At 39.0% G+C, this 21,149-nt stretch overlaps 2 protein-coding genes across 4 annotated transcripts in view; both read right to left on the bottom strand.

Annotated features, from left to right (window-relative positions):
* The window catches only part of LOC105565940 (diacylglycerol kinase 1), a 112,825-nt gene extending 106,043 nt beyond the window's left edge, over nt 1-6,782 (bottom strand). The window contains exon 1 of the mRNA XM_012019555.1: nt 6,666-6,782. The gene's annotated coding sequence lies outside the window, so the exon portion shown is untranslated. The remainder of the gene's footprint in view (nt 1-6,665) is intronic.
* Nucleotides 6,783-10,758: 3,976 nt separating this feature from the next.
* Nucleotides 10,759-20,568, bottom strand: LOC105565939 (stAR-related lipid transfer protein 3). 3 transcript variants are annotated; one of them, XM_012019551.1, is made up of 11 exons: nt 20,214-20,568; nt 18,272-18,554; nt 17,706-17,786; nt 17,504-17,581; nt 17,276-17,329; nt 17,065-17,197; nt 16,376-16,593; nt 13,717-13,881; nt 13,495-13,599; nt 13,236-13,411; nt 10,759-13,140 (listed from the first exon to the last, which is right to left on the bottom strand). In XM_012019551.1, exons 2-11 carry the CDS (start codon nt 18,512-18,514, stop codon nt 12,939-12,941), a joined length of 1,455 nt encoding a protein of 484 aa, XP_011874941.1. In that variant the 5' UTR covers nt 18,515-18,554; nt 20,214-20,568; the 3' UTR covers nt 10,759-12,938. The 3 variants fall into 3 exon arrangements, with proteins under 3 accessions (XP_011874941.1, XP_011874942.1, XP_011874940.1); XM_012019552.1 differs by lacking the exon at nt 20,214-20,568 and adding an exon at nt 19,897-20,057; XM_012019550.1 differs by lacking the exon at nt 20,214-20,568 and adding an exon at nt 18,916-18,977.
* Nucleotides 20,569-21,149: the final 581 nt, after the last annotated feature.

Here is a 21,149-nt window from a genome sequence, read left to right as displayed (position 1 = left end):
ACAGTTGCTCAAAAAGTAACGAATCGAAATGAAAAATCGCAGTGGTACACTTAGAACTGCAAATCTTATCTATTAGGTGCCACCTAATGAATAATTTTCTTGACTAAAGTACTATTTTTTTCGATTAAGATACCTTTTTATCGGCGTACGCCTAATAAGATCTCCACAGTACATGTATAGTTTGTATTTATTAAAAAAAAAACTGAATAAGAAGTTAGTAAAGATAAAATTACGCTCAGTCGTATCGTATCAGTGCTTCTGATATTGCGTGCGCCTTTATTGCCGCGCGCGCGGTTACATTCGTTAAGCGATAGCGGCCCGACTCGAAACGCGATATCCCCGCCGACAATCACGCTTTACTGCTCATAAAAAATTGGCGTTTCTCATACGTCAGCGTCTCGCGCCGGCACGGTCGGTTATCTCTGGGCGTACCTGGGTATTTCCCGCGAGAGGACGAAAATTTCGGATACAAGTATTCATTCGCGAGACCCAGGCAGATTAGTTTTGAATGAGGGCCAACTTTAAATTAATAGCCCGCTCGCCGGGAAGACAACCCCAAGGGCACTGCACGCCAACTATTTACCATACGCCTGACGGACGCGCGGACTATCACTCTTGCGAAAAACGCACTCTCCCCTGTAACGCGTACGATTGCAGAAACTCGCGAAGAATCTCGGCGTCATGGTTTATGTTTAGACGCCGAAGAAAGATTCGCGCGCGCGCGCTCGCTGTGTGTGTTGCGCTCATGAAAGTTCCCCGGCCGAAATCGGCTCGTGTAAGAGTGCAAAGCGTGTAAATCGTATTTAACGTATGCGTTTAAATAAATGCGACGAATTCAGGTCGCTTTCTCATTGAGCATTCAGCCCTTGTACCCCGCGACTGCGAGATAGTAATTGGAGGACTTAACTCGTCCCGGTGTACGCGCGGTAGAAAATTTTATTAGAGCAACATCTGTCCCGACGTTAAAATTGCCGTTAAGGTTGCCGAATGAAATACGCAAACCTTCGCCGCCGCTCGCTTAACATCGGGGGACGGTGATCAACATTAAATAACGCGAATACCTGAATTATCACAGTTTTTTTGGTATACGGATTAGAAGAATTTAACTCAAAGAGAGTAAAACGTGATAATCTCTTTAGGTTGCCGGTAATAAATGACAATGGACAAGTTTAGTCGACCTTAGCTGGCACGTGTTGAATAAATTAAATATAAAAAGTATACAGTGCGACGTTTCGACCAAGGGTTTAGGTCCTTACCAAGCACGCATTCTAAAGAGAACAAACCAATAATCGGAGTTACACGCTTATCATAGATAAATAAAAGTAATGTGTAAAATGATACGCAATCACATGTAACGAGTACAATAAAAGATACGCGGTTTGTCAAGTGGATACGTAAATAACAAATTGAAATTGTGCTCTTTAGAACGTGGGTCCAAACGTCGCACTGTATATTCTTTATTTTTAATTTATTAACGTGCCAGTTAAGGTCGACTAAACTTATCCATTCTCACAGGAGTAAACGTGCGTGAATAAATTTCTAATAATAACTAAATAACTACATTTTCTGACGATTGCGATTCGGCATCGAGCACACGTTTGAAGTAAATGTACTTTTTTTCACGTTAAAGCGAATGCGTGAAAATTTCTAATAAAACCACGTTTTCTAATAATTCGGGATCGAGCAGATGTAACCTGAATTCACGGGTCGAACGTACCAGTTTTTTTTTTTAGTAATTATCCTGAAAGCCAGATCGAACGTGGTAGAAATTTAACGCGCGCCCAGTGATTTTTGATGCTGTACTCGTTGCATTCAACCGCGACTCGTGGAAAATCGCGATGTCGTCGGGGGGTGAGCTGCACAATGGGATAGTGAGACCCGGACCCCTTTCGTAAGTTATACGAAGTAGTTTTAAACTAAGTTATCAAGCTGCGGAAACGCGGCTGCAAAAGCGGGCTGTATCGCTTTTTCAAGCTCGCTCCGATGTTAATGCATTCGAAACCGCGGGATCCTGCCTTTCGTGTCGCGGAACGAGGGCATCGCGCCGCAAGTCGCGAGTATACATATACGTATATACATGTATATATATTACTATGCTATATAACATCTCTGTGAAGGTCAAAGGTTAAAAGGAATCTCTGACAAAGGACATGCAATTGGCTCCGTTTCGTGTAACCGCGGGCCGAAATTTCGAACGCGCGCCAATTAAGCGTCCGACAAAAGAAGAATATTCAATTAAAAACGCACGGCCGGGTATATTTTAATTGCTCAGATTCGAGCCGAACGAGCGCGAGGGTGTCGCGTCAAGGCGCCGCGTCATCATTGAGAGCGAGGATAATTTCGCCGCGTTAGGACCCGAGCGGAAAAGACGAGCGTAACTGTTCACGATTCCGTCGCGAGCCTGTACTGAGGGACCCATTTTGCTGTACAAAATTTAGTTGAATTTCTTGTTTGGATACGGGCAAACAAATCCTTCAGTTGATACAACAAAAAGTTTAGTTGGAAAATTTGGCTGAGTGAACATGCGCAGAATCCTTCTATGTTAGTCAACTAAACGATTTAGTTCACGCAACAAACAATTATTTAGAACGTGACGAGATGGACGAATTTGTTATCTCAACCATTAAATTTTGTTCAAATAAACTCATGGAAGCAAAATAGTTGTTGTAACATTTAACTTCTTTCTCGGCAACATATTTTTCGTTTTGTACAACCAAATTACACGTTCAGTCAACAAAATGGGTCTCTCGTGTACACCCACAGAAAAAATTTCCGGATCCAATGCAATTACACTTGAATGTATCATAAAGTAGGATCGATATAGCACCAATCATGTTTATTATAGAGAAAGGAATATTCTAATCTTATGTGAAAAATTCTACAATCTAGAACAAAATTATATGTATCGTCTTCTGTCAAATATCGTGGTGGCAACTTCGTGCGTTGTAAGATGGGGGAAAATTTATTCTAAACGCAAGAATATATAAAGTTACTCTTGTCTCAGTATAATAAGTAAATCTTTTTTAGTTCGATAGAGGAGAATAAGAATTATTGATTTTATTTTAACATTGTTCCATTTTTATACTAAATGAGGTTGTGAGAAATATAAATGCATCAAGAATATTTTTGTCTCGGTAACAGAAATCCTTTCTGAGGGTGTAATATCACATTTGTCGTACGACACATTTTTCACGCGTGTCGATTGGCTTCGGGATAGTGAAATCGTCGAGTATCTAGAAATGTTCTATTCAGCAGCCAATCAGCACGCTTGAAAAATGTGCCGTACAACTGTAATATTGGCCTAAGACGTAATAGAAAGTCAACGCACAAAGGACTGTCGCATGCCGCCCCGCGATGCAACGGATACGACATACGTCTACGACAATTGTTCGTGCGTTGACTTTCGACAGCGGATTAAGTCTTACGACGGGATCGTAAACGGTTACGACAATCTTCCCGCTCAAGCCCTTACCTACTTTTTGGAGGAGCTTACGTCGATTTTATTCGCACACGTATATTCGTGAGACCCGTGTTTTTGTACCAACCGAGAGGCAGATCTGATTTCAAGCGTGAGTCTAATATCATTGTCTCACTTAACATCTAATCTCGCGATAGAAAAGGATCTTCTTTTTACACGCGGAAGGAATTTTCTCTTAAAATTTACCCTGAAAATTATGTAATCGCGGGACAACATAGCATTTTGAAGAACTTTTAGTTTCTTGAAATTCCTACTAGTAAAATGTACACGGGAGAAAATGATGTTGTATCAACAAGAACAGTGTAATGGAAATAGAATCGTTGAAACAACATCGGTATTAACGAATGAAAAACAAGAGACAGTTGTCTTAATAATCTGGATATTTAGTTCAATGCTTAAAATTACAATCCATAGCAAATACAATTGAGCGAGTTATTTGTTTGCGGCAGCCCGTGACGTCAACGTTCATTTCAAGCAACTTCAGTTTTGTTTAATTCAATAGCATTTTTTTCCCCCGTGTATACTGAATATAATTACTGGTAAAATGTACGGTAAACTTTCAAAAGACTCGCAAAACTCTTCGAAACGCCACGTTGTTCCACGATTACATGATTTTCAGGATAAATGTTAGGAGGAAAAACTTCTCTCCGTGTATACTTTCTAAAAGTCACCTAGCGAATTATTACAAAACAATTAATGAATAGTCACCGATTTAAAGTATAGGTACCGCTGCGATTTTCAGTTTATACCCGCAAGAGTAGATTGTTTTAGAATCGATCGACGCGAGAAATTCTTAGCCAATTTGGGATGGATTTTTTCTGAAAAAAAAAAAATGTATGTGCACAAGATAACGCGCGAAGTCGTGTCGTACGGCGGAGTAGAGAAGCTTCGTATAAGAATTGAATTACAAAAGGAAGGCCGTTATTATTTTCACACGATGGAAAAATAAATAACGGCTTCCTGCAGCGGTCTGGAAGAAACTTTGGCTCGATTACCGCGGCATGTTTATATTAGCAACTGATTGCGCTACCACTGGATGCACCGACGATGATTTAATCACCCGCGATCTTTCGCGATAATTCCTCAAATTGGGCCATTTTTCTCTAGACCGCGGTTAACCCTCCTGTAATATCGCCGGGAGGGGAAAAGAATGATGGATTAGGCTTAACGTAAAAGCTGATACGCGGACGTTCGGCGTACATCGCCCCGGAAATAACTCATCGGCGAAGTTTCGGTGCGCAAGGTCGAGGTATTAATAGCGATTGGCGATGTACATATATTAATAAAAAAGAAAATTGAACGTCTACTTGTCGGCGATTTACCCGTTAAACTTGTCGGCTTTCCAAAACGATTTCTCGTTGGGACCCTCGCGCGATTTCGGGGCTCTTTTCTCCACGTGGAGTCAATCAGATTTGGGATTACTCGTAATGGAGACAAAACATGGCCAGATAACGCGCGAGTGTACATAATTCTCTTGTATCGCTCCGTTTCCGATTCCCGCGTGAATTGGGAGATATTTTGTCTACATTGCGAATAATTCGATTGACTCCACGTTAGAAAAGAATCCCAAAATCGCGCGAGGATTCGAACGAGAGATCGCGTTGAAAAGTTGACAAGTTGAAGAGAATCGCTTTCAGTTGGCGCGCTCTCTTTCTCTCTCTCTCTCCACTTTAATGCGGCGTCTACAATGAGACCTTTAAGATTTAAGGAAATGACGATTCGCAGTCGCTTATTCTTCTCGCACTCGCTTGCGATAGGTCACTTTCTTAAATCTTACGTCTCAGGCCCGGCTTTTCATTTTCTGGTTAACTGTCAACCAGAAGTTAATCGACCTCCACCCTTTTCCGCGTTGTTACCTAAGAAGGGGCAGAGAATCGACTAACCAGAAAATGAAAAACCGGGCCCCGAGACGTAAGATTCAAGAGAGCGACCTGCCGCAGTCGAATCACGAAGAAGAATAGTCGACCGCGGAATTATTCGAAATTTGATTGACTCCACGTTAGAAAAGAGTCCCAAAATCGCGCGGGGATTCGAGCGAGAAATGGCGTTAAAAGGTTGAAAGGAATTGCTTTCGGTTGGTGCTGTCTCGCCACTTTAATGCGGCGTCTACAATGAGACCTTCAAGATTTAAGGAACTGGCCACTCGCAGTCGCTCATTCTTCTCGCACTCGCTTGCGATAGGACACTTTCTTAAATCTTACGTCTTAGGGCCTGAGCAGAACGGCTGTCTTGTGGTCTTAAAACGTAAGACAGTTATTGCGCGTCACTTCAAGACGAAGGCTTAAAACACAAAACATTGTCTTAAGGCTGCCTTTAAGGTATAAGACAGCCATTCTGCTCAGGTCCTCGGGCCCGGCTTTTCATCTTCTGGTTAAGGCCTGGTCTACAATGAGTTGTTAATCGTTGGTCAGAAGTCGGAACTATATGTTGATCCTTCTCCTTTCTGGATGGATGAAAAAGGACCGACATATAGTTCTGACTTCTGACTAACAACTCATTGTAGACCGGGCCTAACTGTTGACTAGAAGTTAATCGACTCCCCACCTCTTGCCGCGTTGTTATCTAAGAAGAGACAGAGACTCGACTAACCAGAAAGTGGAAAACCAGGCCTGAAAGGCTCTCGTCGTAGACGCCCCGCGCAAGTGTCCGTCTACGATTCCAAGCCCCAGGCCTTGAGAAATTCACCAATCACGGCCGAAGTGCGGGTAGAACACGCGGCTGTGAATAGTCAATTTCTTAAGACTTGGGGATTCAGATATCTATTGTAGATGGGCACTGAACGACGCTGCCGCTTCCCGTAAGAACTGTAAACACCCCGTGTATCCACGGCTCTCCCGTAACTCCCCGCCGAGCCGTCGGCGTCGAGCCCGCGTTCGAGTCGGCTCGCCGCTCGTTCGACAGTTGAAGAGCGAGGATAAATCGCGGATACGCACCGCGAGGCACGGGCGCTCGCGGCATAAAACGTAACGGGGCGCCGACGAGGAGAGAGCGCGCGGGCGGTGAATCGGGCACTACCGCGGGCGCGATCGAAGGGCGAGAGGGTGGCCGTAAACCGGCGGACGCGTGTCAGCGGGGAACGCGAGCGGTAAAAGTGACGGAAAAGCGGGAAGAACGGGACGAGGGAGAGAGAGAACAGGGTCGCCTTAGCCTCGCGACCGGGAGAGAGGACGAGCGGCGGTGTATTTACCATTTCCGCGCCATCGCGCCGCGTATCGGACTCCAGGTGCGCGCCGCTCTCACGTCCTCGCCGTCCTCATCGTCCCCGGCCGGCGGCGCCTCGTGTCGGTGCCCGCGGACGTGGAAAAAACCCCGCGGGAGAAAGAGAAACGCGGCGGATTGAATCGGAGCGGCCGCCCGCGCGCGCGCGCTCGCGCGCCCGCGCGCACGCACGCCGATTTAATTGCCGCGCGCGAGTGCAACCCGCGGACGCCGATGAGCGTCCTCTCCTCTCCTCTCCGCCCGTCACGCGTCTACCGTCTCCCTTTCTCTCGGGGCTGCACGGGCCCGCTGGTTTGCGAGACGGCACGTTGAAAACACAGCGCGAGATGCGCACACGCGTGAAGCGCGGAACCGACTGGCTCGGCTCGCCCGCCGCGATCTCCGGCCCCTGCGTCAGCGCCACCTGCTCCGCACGGATGCTGCCCCTGCAGCCGTCCGCCCGCGCGAAAATCCCCCGCGCCGCCATGGAGCAAGCGATTCTCGGGAGCCGCGAGCGTCCCGTTTTTATCCAAATGCGAGATTTTCTATCCAGGCATCTCCGGGGGGGAAGAAAAGTCTTTCGTGCGAAATGTCGAGGTGAGATAAGAGTATCTCGACGCGACATCTGACGAAAAAAGGAGAATTATTTCTACCCAGCCCTTTGTGACCGGAACACTTTTATCGCAGCTGGAAAAGGTGCGATCTAAACCGTCGAGTGTTACGCGGCGCGAACGCGACTCGCGTTTGTCAAGGTTTGCCTGCTCCACGGCTATAACGGGCCAATACCTTGGTTTCATTAATGCACAGCCGCATTGCGTCTCTCGATATCGGCGGCTCTGAAATTCTCCGCAATTGAAAGCTCGGATACGGCTCGTTTCGTAAGTGCTTGGCGCGGCCGGAGCGGCCTGCAGGTTCAGCTGCACTCCGGCCAGTTCCGCTCTAACCGGTATTCGCTGCGGCAAAACGCGGGAAGAACGTCTCTCTCTCTCCTCCCTTCCGTAAATCAAAATGCAAAATAGCCGCGCGCGTTTGCTAAACTGGAATTAGGGAACCGTACGCTCCGTCGCTACGCTCGTCGACGTAATATCCGTGACAGCACATACGATAATGATAACGATGCGATAATAGATCCACGCGTTAATGGACAGGCGTGGATCTCGATTTTATCGCGCGGCCGCCCTCGCTTCCCGTCTAATCAACTTCCGAAACGTCGGCCTTTCACCGTGTTTTGCTCCACTTTCATTTTCCTTTGAGCTTTCATTTTACTAATTGAAGAGTTCCTTCCCTTTGCACGCTACGTTAGCCTTTGTCAGCGGACCCGTTTTCCCCCTCGAGCTTTCCGTCGCGTTGGAGTTGTTTATTTCGCTGCAGCCGCGCGATATGAAATAAATGCAGCTTTACGGAGTGCATCTTGAAAAATTACTTCCTTCATTGCCAACTTATTGACTGTAGAATGTCGGGAAGCAAATATTTCCTTCTGCGAGAGGCTCGTTTAAAAATACACCTTTCTCTGATCGGGTCGTTTTCAAATGAATAAAGTTATTCAATCAATTGGCGACGAACAATTGTTGTGAATTAAAATTCGTACGGCTCAAATGTGATAAACAGAAATTTAATGGAACAAAGGACTACGAGCCGTGACAGCGCGTTAGTGTCTAAATATTAGGTGTACAAATGAATAATCCAAACTTTTTTAAGCGACTAAGAAAATAAGTTTCAAATAATCTGAGTTTTCCGCTCTTTTAAGATTATGTAGCGTTGACACGTAGCTATGAAAAATTATATTTAGTATGGCGGAACATAGCCACAAAAATTATTCAGTTTCGTAAAGTCGAAAATGGCAACGGATAAGGTGCATATCCGAAGACACAACATTTTTCCGAGATGGAATTCATCAATTACCTGACAGATGGGCTTAAAGTTATAGAAAGCAACGGCGAATACTTTGATTGACAAATTTGTCTTACTTTCTTTTAAAACAAATCTTTAATGTAGCTGAAAAATTTGTATCATTCATTTGTACACCTAATATTTCATATTTTTAAATTTATCGCGAAAAATATTACCTCAGCCAGGGCTGTTATGAAGGAGCCATTGTGAAACTGCAAAAAGAAATATACAATGAAAATTTAATATAAAACGAGAGCTGCGTATTTTTAATATCATCGTCCGTTGCAAACATCACAATGCGCGCTAGGATTAATGACGTTGCGAAAAAACAACTGTCAAGATCACGCGCATGTAATGTCTTTCGCACTTGCATATTTTGTTTAGTCCCTCGCGTCGACGAGCCCCTTTGTAGAAGCGTAAGCGAAATAATTGCTAGGAAATGACATCAAAGGGCGATTTTTGAAATTTTCGCCGTCGTCGCATCCAGGGAATATACATTCTATTACGAGTTGCTAAACTGTGTCAACAAGGTGATTTTTTGATAACATGTACGAGCTGTTCAATTACGCGCCGAAACGCACGGGAGAAATCGCGAATGACGTTTGAGAAGCTGAACAATTTCACTCTTACAGGCTGCGCCTTACGCGCGACAAAAGCCAATTGTTATACACGCGCGTCTCGTAAACTCGCAATAATCGACATACATGAACCTTATGACTGGAATGGTAATCGTGAATTCTCGTCTACCCCGATATGTCATTCGATTACAACAGATACGCGTATGTACTAAGTGTTAAATAATTGTCAAGTTAATCAGTCGCACGATTTTGCCGAATTTTTCGGGCACATGCGGAACGGAGGGAATGTGTTATTTTTCAGGCTGAATTATTGCAAAATTAACTGTAATTCGTATATCTATGCCGCGAACATTTCGTTGATATTTCGCGCTGAAACATTGAGAAATACATGCATTCTATAGGTCTCTTTCAAAAGGAATCACACATATATTAATCCTAATTGTTTGTGTCTGAAATTCACCGAATAATTGGCGCATTCTGTACCCATTACGCCGTTTAATTAATTTAATTTCGAGAAACAAAAGGAGAGCGTGTTGAGATAAATGATGATCTTACGCGCCATGGGCTCCTTATATTAACCCCTTGTTTAGCCGCATAAGAAATTCATCAAAAACTGAGATAAAGCCTGTTATAACTTTGTGACGTAATAAAGTGAACGAGGGTAACAAATTCATGAACGTTGCGAATTAAAAGGATTGGACGTGAAAATTACATGACACGCCGAACTTTAACGCTGTGTCAGAACTGTGGGCGAGTGCGAGCTGAACTTGCATTTCTCTGCCGCATAGGCGGTAATGAAACGAGCCGTATCGAGCTTTGAATTACGAGAAAATTAGCTCTCGATATCGAGAAATTCAAAGCGGCTGCGTGCTAATAAACCAAGGTATTATCTGGTTGCCATGGAACAGCTAGTCAAACGACAGATTTTGAATTTCCGCCGTTTAATATTCAACATTTTATAATCCCAAGGTACTTACAACCCTTAAAAATCGCCTTTATATATTTCTTATCAATATGAAATAGTTTTGTCAAACTTGGAAAACAATTCGTGTTATTTGTTTCGAAAACTTCTTCCATAGTTTTCTCAATAGTATCAAAGTAATCTCGAATTTTTCGGTATTTTCATATACGAAAACTTCTGTAAATACTCTACCATATTAGCCGTGAGTGTATTAACTGTTATTTGACACGTAATATAATGCAACGTATTTATGTATTCAATGAAATTAAATTCTTGCGATACTTTGATATGCAGAATACGACGCGACGAGCTTAATTATGTTGTGTAATATTATTGTGAGGCAATATCGGTACGGGTCGCCATATAATCATGTTAATTAATGCATACTAGAGTACACGGATTTACCGCAATTACCGCTTCTATCCGTTTTGTCATTAATCTTCCTCTCCATTCTCGTGCGCCGTACACTCGTGGCGCGCGCATATTTGGACATTTAACAATCAGCGAGTAATGGTAGGTGCCCAATAATTTATGCGCCCCAAGAACGGCTGAACTTTACACGATTGCAGATAAACGGAGACTAACGCCGCTATTATTTCGTTGCGCTTATCTAAGACGGGGGGGTTTGACGCGAAGAGAAAAACAACACGGCACGCGATCTTCCTTCGCATTTATTGACCTAGGACTAAAAATCTTTACATTCGAATCCCAGTCGAACTTATATAAAATCATCTTGGATCATTCTATCCTTAGTCTACCTTGCCGAGACACATCGTTGACCTATTTAACGTAGTACCACGTAGTCGCGCAGGTATCTCCACAGGAAACATGCAAGATGTGTACTTTGCACGTGCGACATACATAAACGATAAACGATACATACAAAACCTTAATACACATTGCTATTTTGTATATAGTATTACGAACATATATAAATAAAATAGTATTTATATCTTTCCTTTTTTTTAAAGACATCTAAACGTACGCATGCTCTGTCGCTAGGTGGTATAGTCATATGTCAAAATTCATGCAGTCTTTTTTAAATTACAAGAGTAGATCATAACGCGTGAAATGTCTAAAAACGAGAAGATGTTTGATTAGATGGATACGTTGTGTATAAAATCGAGATACATTATACATTGAAGAGCTTAAAAATAACATTATTATAGTATTTTCGATCTTATGAGATCGTGTAACTATTAATATACTTATTTATATATTTATATATACACACTCGGTAAATGAAATTAACCTTTTGACTCGTGGTTTAAGATATTATCTTCTCTCTCTCTCACACACACACATACACGCTCTTTCTCTGTCTCTCCTTTTCTGTTTCAAATTTAACAAATTTCTAATAAATTATAAAATTATATAACACTCTTAATTCCTTAAATTACGGTAAAATAGGCCAATTGACTTTCGTTTAAGGTTGTCTCCTCAGTTAAAAAAAACAGCTCATTTTTTTTGGAAAGTATCGATAAATATCAACATGTCATCACTGCATTGCTCTTCTTTCTAATATATCATTCTATCATTATTCTTTCTAATAAATTCATTTATTCCATAACATTCTGCGTTTGTTATACACTAGGTAACAAAATTACATATCAATCACATGAACGGAGATGACGTAAATAGGGCAAAAGATTCCTCGAACTTGGAAGCGTGCTCACAAATTATCATTACGTTTTATCTCCGTATAAACATATCGTATCATTCAAAATTGCACAATTAAACGCTATCGGACCAGGCGGACATTCTATTATTATATTATCACTCATATCACTGACCTAAAGCTAATTGAATGAAAAAATGATCAGGAATAAACGTAGAATTGTTTTCCGCAATTTTCACGAAAATAAAATACGCCTGATTAAACCTACGAAAATAGTGTGCGTTTTTTCATTCTCATTAATTGTACGAAATTGTTCAAACGCACATCTTATTAATCTCAACGACATTCATTTAATGACTGCATGTTTCATTTAAATGCACGTTACATATACCTTATCAATACGTTAGGCTTTACTGAAATTCATAAAATTGAAGGAAGCGAAAAACTAACGAACCGTACATAATATCGAAACAAATGCGTTAAAAAAAAGAAAACAAAGTTTTATATATATATATATATTGTTGCGTGATATATGATACACGCATGCGAGATGCCATTGCGCATATTAAACACATACATATGTCATATTTGTGATGTTATGTACATTATACGTCGAAAGATACTTAACCGAACACTCGTAGGCACTTATAAAAAGCACATAATATATGTATAGTTCTTAATTATTACTACATGCTTTATAAAGGAAAGGATGATTAGAACAGACCAGGTATGTTCCTTTGTCGTTCGTCTACTACGTCTGGAAATGAAATTAGGTGACAAAAATAGCGTACAATTTTGAAAATAAAGCTACATAGTATGTAGATAATTCATGTGCTGATATCAAGAAAGTTTTTACATTAAAAATATTGGGGAGACTAATTCATTTACAAATGTAATTGGAACATACTCTTATATAAATTGTAAAATTATAACCATTTCATAAAGTTGACTTCAATCACTAGTAAATAAATTCTATTTTTTTCTTAAATGCTACTCACTTGGGAATTGTATGACACTCGAAGTGTTTTAAATTTTTTGAAAGATACACTTCCGAATCATTATAAAACATATTCTATCACGTTAATAATAATGTAAATTTTAATATTTCTTTTTCTTTCCGTATGTCAATGTATACTGAATAGAAAAAAAAATACATAAATCTAACATAATGCATAAAAAGCAAGTAAGTAATACAGTTTTATGAGCAACACTGTACTAAATTGACGGTTTTTGCATATCATTCAAAAATTCCCTTAAATATGTCATGAACTCTACCAGACCAGTAGATACAGATTTATCCACGACGGTTTGTGGTATCCAACCTTTGAAATTTGTATTCAGAATCCATGTGAAACGACATTTATTAATTTCGTCGGGTAATTCCTCTGTTGCGAAACAGCTTATACCATTTTCACCCCTTGAAGAAAACATTTAAAATAATAGCTAATAGCCTTGTTGTTCCTCTTGCTGTTTTTATTTTCTTATTATAAAATATATACTTGAGGGTCTCACCTTGTCACGTTTGGGCGAATTTGAACTGACTCGGTAGTAACCGATACACCACCAGAGATATAGTAATTGCCACACTTCTTACGATGTCTTAAAATAACGAAATCTCGTGCCGTAATGAGCCCGCCGCCGAAAGGACTTGTTGCTTGGTAAACAATATCCGTGTTTTCGTCAATATTCTGTTAAAAATAAATTATACTATCAATATAACAAAGTATTACAGTAGGAAAGAAGGCGGTAAAAAAAAACTAGTTTTACTGACCTGTAGTTTTATCGATTCTGTCACGAGTTTATTCCATAAAGTTTGTTCCTCGATATTATCATATAATAAATCTATCAGTAGGCTAGCAGGTGCGTCGACGATACCCTTAAATGTTAATTAAATCGGTTTAATTGTTTATAAAATGAGAACATTTCTTCATTGCCAAAAATTTGGCATTTTGTAAATTGATATATCCTTAATTTACACTACAATGCAGCTTACCGTGATCTTTAGGACTTTTCCGTCTACTTTCCATTCTGGTGGAAGCTGCATGCAGGACACCTCATCGCCGTCGTTTGTCAGAATTGGGTCTTTCCATTCTTTAGATGTTAACAAGTCATGACAATTTTGTAGTATGTTAGATGCCTTGGTTTTATACTCATTGATCTAAAAAAAACACACATAAAAGATCCTAATTAATTAAACCTGCTTAATTAATATTTAAATGTTTAATAAGTATCTCTTTGTATTGGAATGGAAATTGGAACAGAAATATTATAGATATTATTGTTGTTCTAAACTGTAGTTAAAACGTCATATCATTATAATCATAAATAAAAGTGAATAAAAGTGCACGCTTGATCTTCCGACCTGTTATTGCGTTAACGATAAGTAATACGACCGATTTGTTGCGCTTGCAAAAATATAACTGACGAGTGTATTTCTTTGATTACAATTTAGTGCGCGTGCACTCGATAATTTGAAATGCGTTCAGTACGAATGTACGAGACATTAATCGATAATGAGTACACGCGTTTCGGGGACACAAATAATATTCTTTGTCCTCAAGTAAATCAAAACGTTGTATCTATTGTCGTATCTCGGCTACAGTAAATATTCAAATATTCTTGTGATAAACTTGATAAAAATTTAATTTTCTTAAAACTTGAATTATTTTTTTAATTCATTGACGCAGACTTTTAGATATTTAAATACGTTAATTTCAACATAAAATAATGATTGATTCGTTATTTGTAAAGAATTTTAACGACGACGTGTAAACCAACAAGTACAAGCTATCGTAACTGTGTATAGGTTGCTATGTGCAATACGTATCTATACAGTATAACATGCAAATTTTTCATCACTGAACAATTTTTCACCTCTTCCTTTCTTTTAATTCATTATGATCTTATAGAACTACATAATACTTTCTTACTTTATAACATTCTATTAAAAAAATATTAATAACAATATTATATTCTCTAATTTCTTTTTTTCTTATTTTTTCACTTTGCTTTATTTTCTTACTTTTTAAAACATTAAAAGGCGAAGATTATTCATTTTCTCGTGACTTACAATTACTTACAATACGCGACTCGGTCACAGTACACAGATGAATTTTAGATGAAGTCACATTTAACACTTATCTGAATAGAATTAATAAACAATACATGATATACACATTATTTGTAATAAAATCGTAAAGTTGCAAAAATTTAGTTTTATCTATTTAGTTTATTCATGCAAAATTCTCTTAATTCTCTTACGAATCCAGTATTTTAACAAATGTACATATAGTTAAAATAAAATAGCGTCCGTGTATATAATGCGTAAAATATTTCATTGTACCTTGATTAATTAAATTCCATACTTACATAAATTTTTCTTCACAATTATATTTTATAATTATTTTCAAATTTGAACAGAAGACAAATCGATCTGATATCACAAAGCTAATAATAAGTAGATGAAATAACTCACTACAAGTATTTTATTGAATGCTGAGTATCCTATCAATCTTTCCTTTATGCACCAATTAGTCTCTATAGGTAAATACTTCAAGGCATCACCCAAGAAAAAGGGACGTATAACTGACTGAATAAAATGAACGATTACTAACATTATGTAAACCACACTTAATCAAATGTATTTAAAGATTAAAATTTAATGTGAGAAAGTGCACAAGAAAAATGGTTTAACACAAGCCACTCATCTAGCTGCTTTGCGCGAATAAGTTTTATAATCAACTAAAGATAGCATGTTTCACGAACGTCTTTTTACTTTGCTACTCCCGTAATACTGCCTGTGCCTCCCCACCAACATCACTTATCGCTTACTGTTTGAAAAGATATTTTTTAAAGAATTGTTATAGACAGAGAAATAGACTTGATATTGAACATATATTTTTATCATATATGTATGTGTATACTTGATATATGAAAGTGTTTATATATTCGAAAATATTAATTTTTTAGTCCATGTTTACTGGAACTCGTATGCTCCATTTCACAAATATTATCTGCTCTTAAAGACCTGGACTCTTTTCCTTTAATATCGTGTATATTACCAAACTTTCTAAGGCCCACTTTACACGATCTATAATTCGCAACAGAATTCGAGACAGAATTCCATTTTTAAATTTTTATGTATCGTGTACTTAATACAGAAAACATTTGAACAATCAGAATTATAATTATAATGCTCCAATTTTGTAAATAGAAAAGATGCATCAAATATGTGTAGTGCATGAAAATGCGTGATTGATTAATTGTATCTGGTCTGATGAAAAACCTTAAGCATTGATTGCTGTATTTGTGTCCAATCGGCCGGGAAAACGGGCCTCATCCATATGTAAATGTTATAACCTACACTAACCTAATCTACAAACATATGTCAATTTAATATATGAAATTATAAAACAGAATTCTATCTTGAATTCTGTCGCGAATTATAGATCGTGTAAAGTGGGCTTAAGAGTTATTGAGTCATTAAAATACTCACTAATACAGTATATAAATATTGCGTCCAACCAAAAGCAATTAATGTTAAACAATAACTAAAGTCAAGGTACAATGGAACATATATCTCTTTTTTCCTTGAATGCCTGTTATAAATTAATCAACGCAATAAAAAAAGTTCACTAAAAAATTCTACTAACCTTGTCGGGTGTAAGTTTTATTAGGAACTTAAATAATTCACTGGATCTTGAGAGCTTACTCGAGTCTCCTTGTTTCCTGGGAATGTCTTCATCGTCAGAATGAGTTGGGGACTCCACAGGTGTGAAAAATGTATTCATGTGATCGACATTTGCCGCATACTGTCGTGCTTGAGTAACAATGCCTTGTAATAATGGAGTTCTTTCTGTATCCGGAAAGCCTGTGAATTTCGTAAATTTGTAGATATTTTTTTATTTTTAAATTAAAGCCAAAATTGAAATTAAATATCAAATTTACTTTCAATAATACTCCTCACTTCGCATGCTATTAATGTTCTTGTGAAATATTAGAGCAATAGAGACATAAATAATAAAAAGTGTAAGAGGACAGTGAGAATAATTACACAATTGCCGGTGTGTGAGTAATTTTATCTACATATCCAAAGATTACATCTTCGTAAACGAATCCTTGATATGAGTGAATGTATATGGATTAAATTACTCACGCACCGACAATCGCGTAATGCTCTCTTATACTTTTTATTACTTTATATTATCGAGAATAGTTTCAATTTATGATTCTACATAAATATTCAAGTCTACAGTGTTATTTTTATCCCGTGTTATTTATCGATTAACGGTTTGAAAATAAGAAAAAAAATTACAATGCTGACAGAAGAGAGGCTACTTACTTCGAATCCAATCTCTTGCTTGAGTTTCCTGAGGTATCACGCGAAAATCAAAGAACCAAGCCTCTGCCCATGCTAACACAAAAGACGTCAAGATCAGCAGAACTTGAAATACTGGTTGGTTAGCTGATTTCCACTGGAAACGTGATGCATTGAATGAGTCAAATAAATAATAATATTAAAGACAATACACAAGTATTTAAAAAATACTTACATCGAAAAGGAAAACTTTGGCAATTAAAAAGGCACATGTTGTGGCAGTTGATATCTGTAAAATACAAAAATTACTCTTTATATCACATATATGTATATGTGTTTTTTAATTAAGTCTGTAATCGAGATGAAAGTATTTAACTCTGTTTTATTTGCTTCGTCGTTTAAACATCTGTTATAAGAAAATTTTTCTTTTACACGAAGATGTTCAAATAATAACTATACTCACAGCTACGATAATCCAATGATCGAGATACAGTAGCGCGTAAAAGAGCAACAAGACCGTGAACCTGCAAATCGCTGCCATCTGAGGAGATGAAATCCGTAAAATCTCTGCTCCCAGTGAATAATGAAAAATTATGACGAACTAAATGTCACTGTCGTCATTTCGTTATTAAACTCATTACTAATGACTGATAGAATATACTTACTACAATGTCAAACAAAGACGTCTTTATATGATAGTGTATCACCTGATCTATGAAAGCTACACTTAAACTTTCACCTGCAATCTGCAAATAATTTTTAAAACCTTTTACAAAGATACACGATAAATGTAGTGTACTTTTTTCATTAATGAGTAATACGCTAACGAAAATATGTAGCAAAAGATGTTTTATTTACAAATGCGTTGCTATTGTGATCAATGAAACCAAGCAAACTACGTGTAGAAGAAAGTCCCCTATTATGAGTTAGGTTTCTAATATGAGACTGCAAGTTTTCAACACCCAAATTCAATTACAAATCTTTTTTCACTGCGATTATACGATGTAACAATGAATTTGCTACTAAACAGATTTCGCGCCAAGGGCAATAAATCCATGGTGGAATCAACAGATGATGCGTATTAATTTAACAGAAATTCCGCCATTTCGTATTAGGAGCCTATTTCGTACTAGGGGACTTCCCTCTATTATCAAGATCAAAAATACTTGGGCAAGATCAGGTTTTCGACGATTGATTGAACATTTAGATAATATCGCGGGTTCTAGCGTACCATTGTACAAATGAGCCACATGAGGAATGTAAGAAGAAGATCGAAGGTGATGAAGAGGCAGAAGAAACGTCTAACATTCGACATTCTGCCGTTGTGTCTTGCTCCTGCAATTAGATCTTCGCCGAGAACGATATCTGGCGTTCTCGCCATGCTATGCTGTGTAACCGAACTCCTTTGCGAGTTGATAGAGCCACTTAGTATAGCTTCAGCGGCCATCCTAATTTGCCTCTCATCTTCCGTCATTCTTCGGGTATGCTGTTGATGTCGTCGCCGTAATGTCGACCTGCAAGAAAATGGCATATATGTAGCAAATATTTGCACATTAGTTCAGTAGAAATGGACAGCAATAACCACTTGCTTCAGTTTTCTACACTGTAAGCAAGCTTTTAATATTTAGCCTTTCTTATGACAAACGTATCAGAGATCGTTGCGATATTCTCAAAAATTAAGAATAAAAGTGTTTCTTGAAAACATGATAAATGTCTTTAGGTTGCCAGTAATAATCCAAAAGTGTATCTTATTATTATAATATATTCATTGTGTCTATTAATCAACACACTTTTCAAAACAACTTGCATACGATGGAGTATCTGCAAAAATATTGATAACAGTTTACACAGCTACAAAACTATGATAAATTATACCGCAATTTCTGCACGTGCGGAAATACACAGAACGTAGCAATTAACATATGTATTTCGTTTTCTATAACGAAGAACTTTCTTTTTATAACGGAAATCTGCGTTTCCCATCATGAAAGAAATGAAGATTTTACGCAATTTTCGGTTTTAGTGTTGGAATTGTGTTGGAATTAATTAAAATTGCACAATTAATTTGCGACTTGCAACGTTTAACGATGAGGACATTATTAGTGGGTTATGTTATTATATACTGATATGTCTGAATGATAAGATGCAATGTCTGATCTTCAGCCTTATAATACGTGTATTATCATGTACATGTATTGTCACACATACGACGTGCTCTTCCATAAACAATTTTCCAGACTGAATCACAGCTGATAGCGTATCGGATCAAGACGGAATGCACATCCATTTTTGTCCTGTGTCACGTTTAATATTAAAACTCAGTATAATACAAATAGACAAATTAACTGTGAATTTTGTACCAAGCTCACACCTCGAACGAAGCTCGAACGAATGTTCGACAATTTGGAATCTAGAATAGAACTTCATTTACAATTTATGTGCCGTGTAAAACAAAGGTATTAAAAGAAGTGGAAATATAAAATATATTTGGAATCAAACTTACATCAAAATACGCAACGTACAAAATTATAAATAGAATTCTATCCTGAAATCTGACGCAAATTATAGATTATCTCGAGTGATCTCTGTTTAATCTTGACGCAATCTAAATCGTCATATTAGTTTTAAAAACGTTTATCTTCACATCGCGATATCATTCGCTGTGCATCCTTCTGCAACTCAATGGACGAAGAACTCGCAGGGAAATAAAAAATTAGGGAAAAAAAGCGTTTTGCTTGACTCTTTCCTCTTGGATCTCCTCGCAGATCTCACTTGAGAGTCTTCTCGCTGTGTCATACAAACACGCAGGAATTGTTTCTCAAAGAAGGAAAGAAAGAAAAGGAAACGCTGTTATACCTGACACAGGCGTAATATAGCAAGTACAGCTTCGTTAAATTGTTTTGGCACGAATCTAGGAGGAATATTCCACTTGTCGCGTCGCAGAGGTTAATTCGACGTCCTAACCTCAAACTCGCCGACGCGGCTGTTTACTCGGTCGCCGTGACGCGGGCGGACGACTCGAGAGGAAAAACCTCATCGAGGGAGCGAGCTGGGCGCGTTCTCGCCGTCGCTCGGGAGACACTCGCGTCGCGAACAAAGGCACCGTCTCGCCGACCTTCGGCGGCACCGACCGCGCTTCCGCCCGTAATTTATTCCTTCCTCTCATTCCTTACCGTTCCGCGGCCGGGAGCTCTCATAGATACGGCCAGGAAGTCGAGTCGGGTATCGGCGAAACGATGTCACACACGTGCATCGCGTCGCATGCCTCCGCGCGACGAGGAGGAGACCATTACACGGTTGGGCCGAGCCGCGTATCACCGAGTATAAACAAGAGAGCGCGCGGTGACGTTTTCAGTCACGCCTGCAGCTGGGCATTTCGGAGTCGCTGCTAACATAAAGAGCTGTCAAACGTGTCCACTTGCGGGTGTGCTCCGCGGCTAAACTTGTTGCACTTTTCATCCTTCTTCTTGTTCTCTCAAACGACCCCAACGTCTTATCGTGTATGTGTCTTTCTCGTGCCAGGTTCATCTCAAGTGGAGAAAGTGCAACGTGGTGCAGCCGCAAGGAGCAACTCTTGCGTGTGTCACGGATATAAAATAACTAGAAGTATAAATCTCTGCGGGATTTTCGTATAAGTGTTGGGATGTTAGAAGGGCGATTATTAAAAGTCCTAAAGCTAAATTAAAGAACAATATGGCATCACTGAAACTAAGTTTGTAAGTCTAATAAGAATAGTGATGAAATAGTGAATAGAAAAAATTGATTTTGTCCCAAGATCGAGAGTGCGAAATAAAAGCAACGCTAATTTATGTTCATTCAATGTTAATTTTTCTATATATACACATATGTAATTGCACAGTTTCTTGTTGATAATCCCCTCCTCGGGTACTACCTTGTCGTGGTGGAGGGGCTTAAGTACCCTGAGTCCCAGTCTACAATAGAGATTTAAGCCCTAAGCCTTAAGAAATTGACTAATCACAGTCGCGCATTCTACTCATACTTGACCGTGATTGGCCAATTTCTTAAAGCTTAGGACTTAAATCATCTATTGTAGACTGGGACTGAAGGGTTGCTCTCTAAAGGCCTGTGTCCACGATGCTAGGACTTGG

Source organism: Vollenhovia emeryi, unplaced genomic scaffold (assembly GCF_000949405.1).
Source record: "Vollenhovia emeryi isolate VEMERY1.0 unplaced genomic scaffold, V.emery_V1.0 DF939148.1, whole genome shotgun sequence".
Lineage (NCBI taxonomy): Eukaryota > Metazoa > Arthropoda > Insecta > Hymenoptera > Formicidae > Vollenhovia > Vollenhovia emeryi.
Note: the sequence above shows the minus strand (reverse complement) of the source record. Positions and strands in the feature narration are given on the sequence as shown.

Bases quoted from the DNA above. Each gene is read 5' to 3' on its own strand.
- LOC105565939 (XM_012019550.1), bottom strand. From the start codon at position 18,962: ATGTTAATTGCTACGTTCTGTGTATTTCCGCACGTGCAGAAATTGCG. The intron at 17,582-17,705 runs GTAAGTATATTC...TCATCTCCTCAG, and splicing joins CGTCTTTGTTTGACATTGTA to ATGGCAGCGATTTGCAGGTT. The intron at 17,198-17,275 runs GTAAGTATTTTT...TCACGTTTCCAG, and splicing joins CCAAAGTTTTCCTTTTCGAT to TGGAAATCAGCTAACCAACC.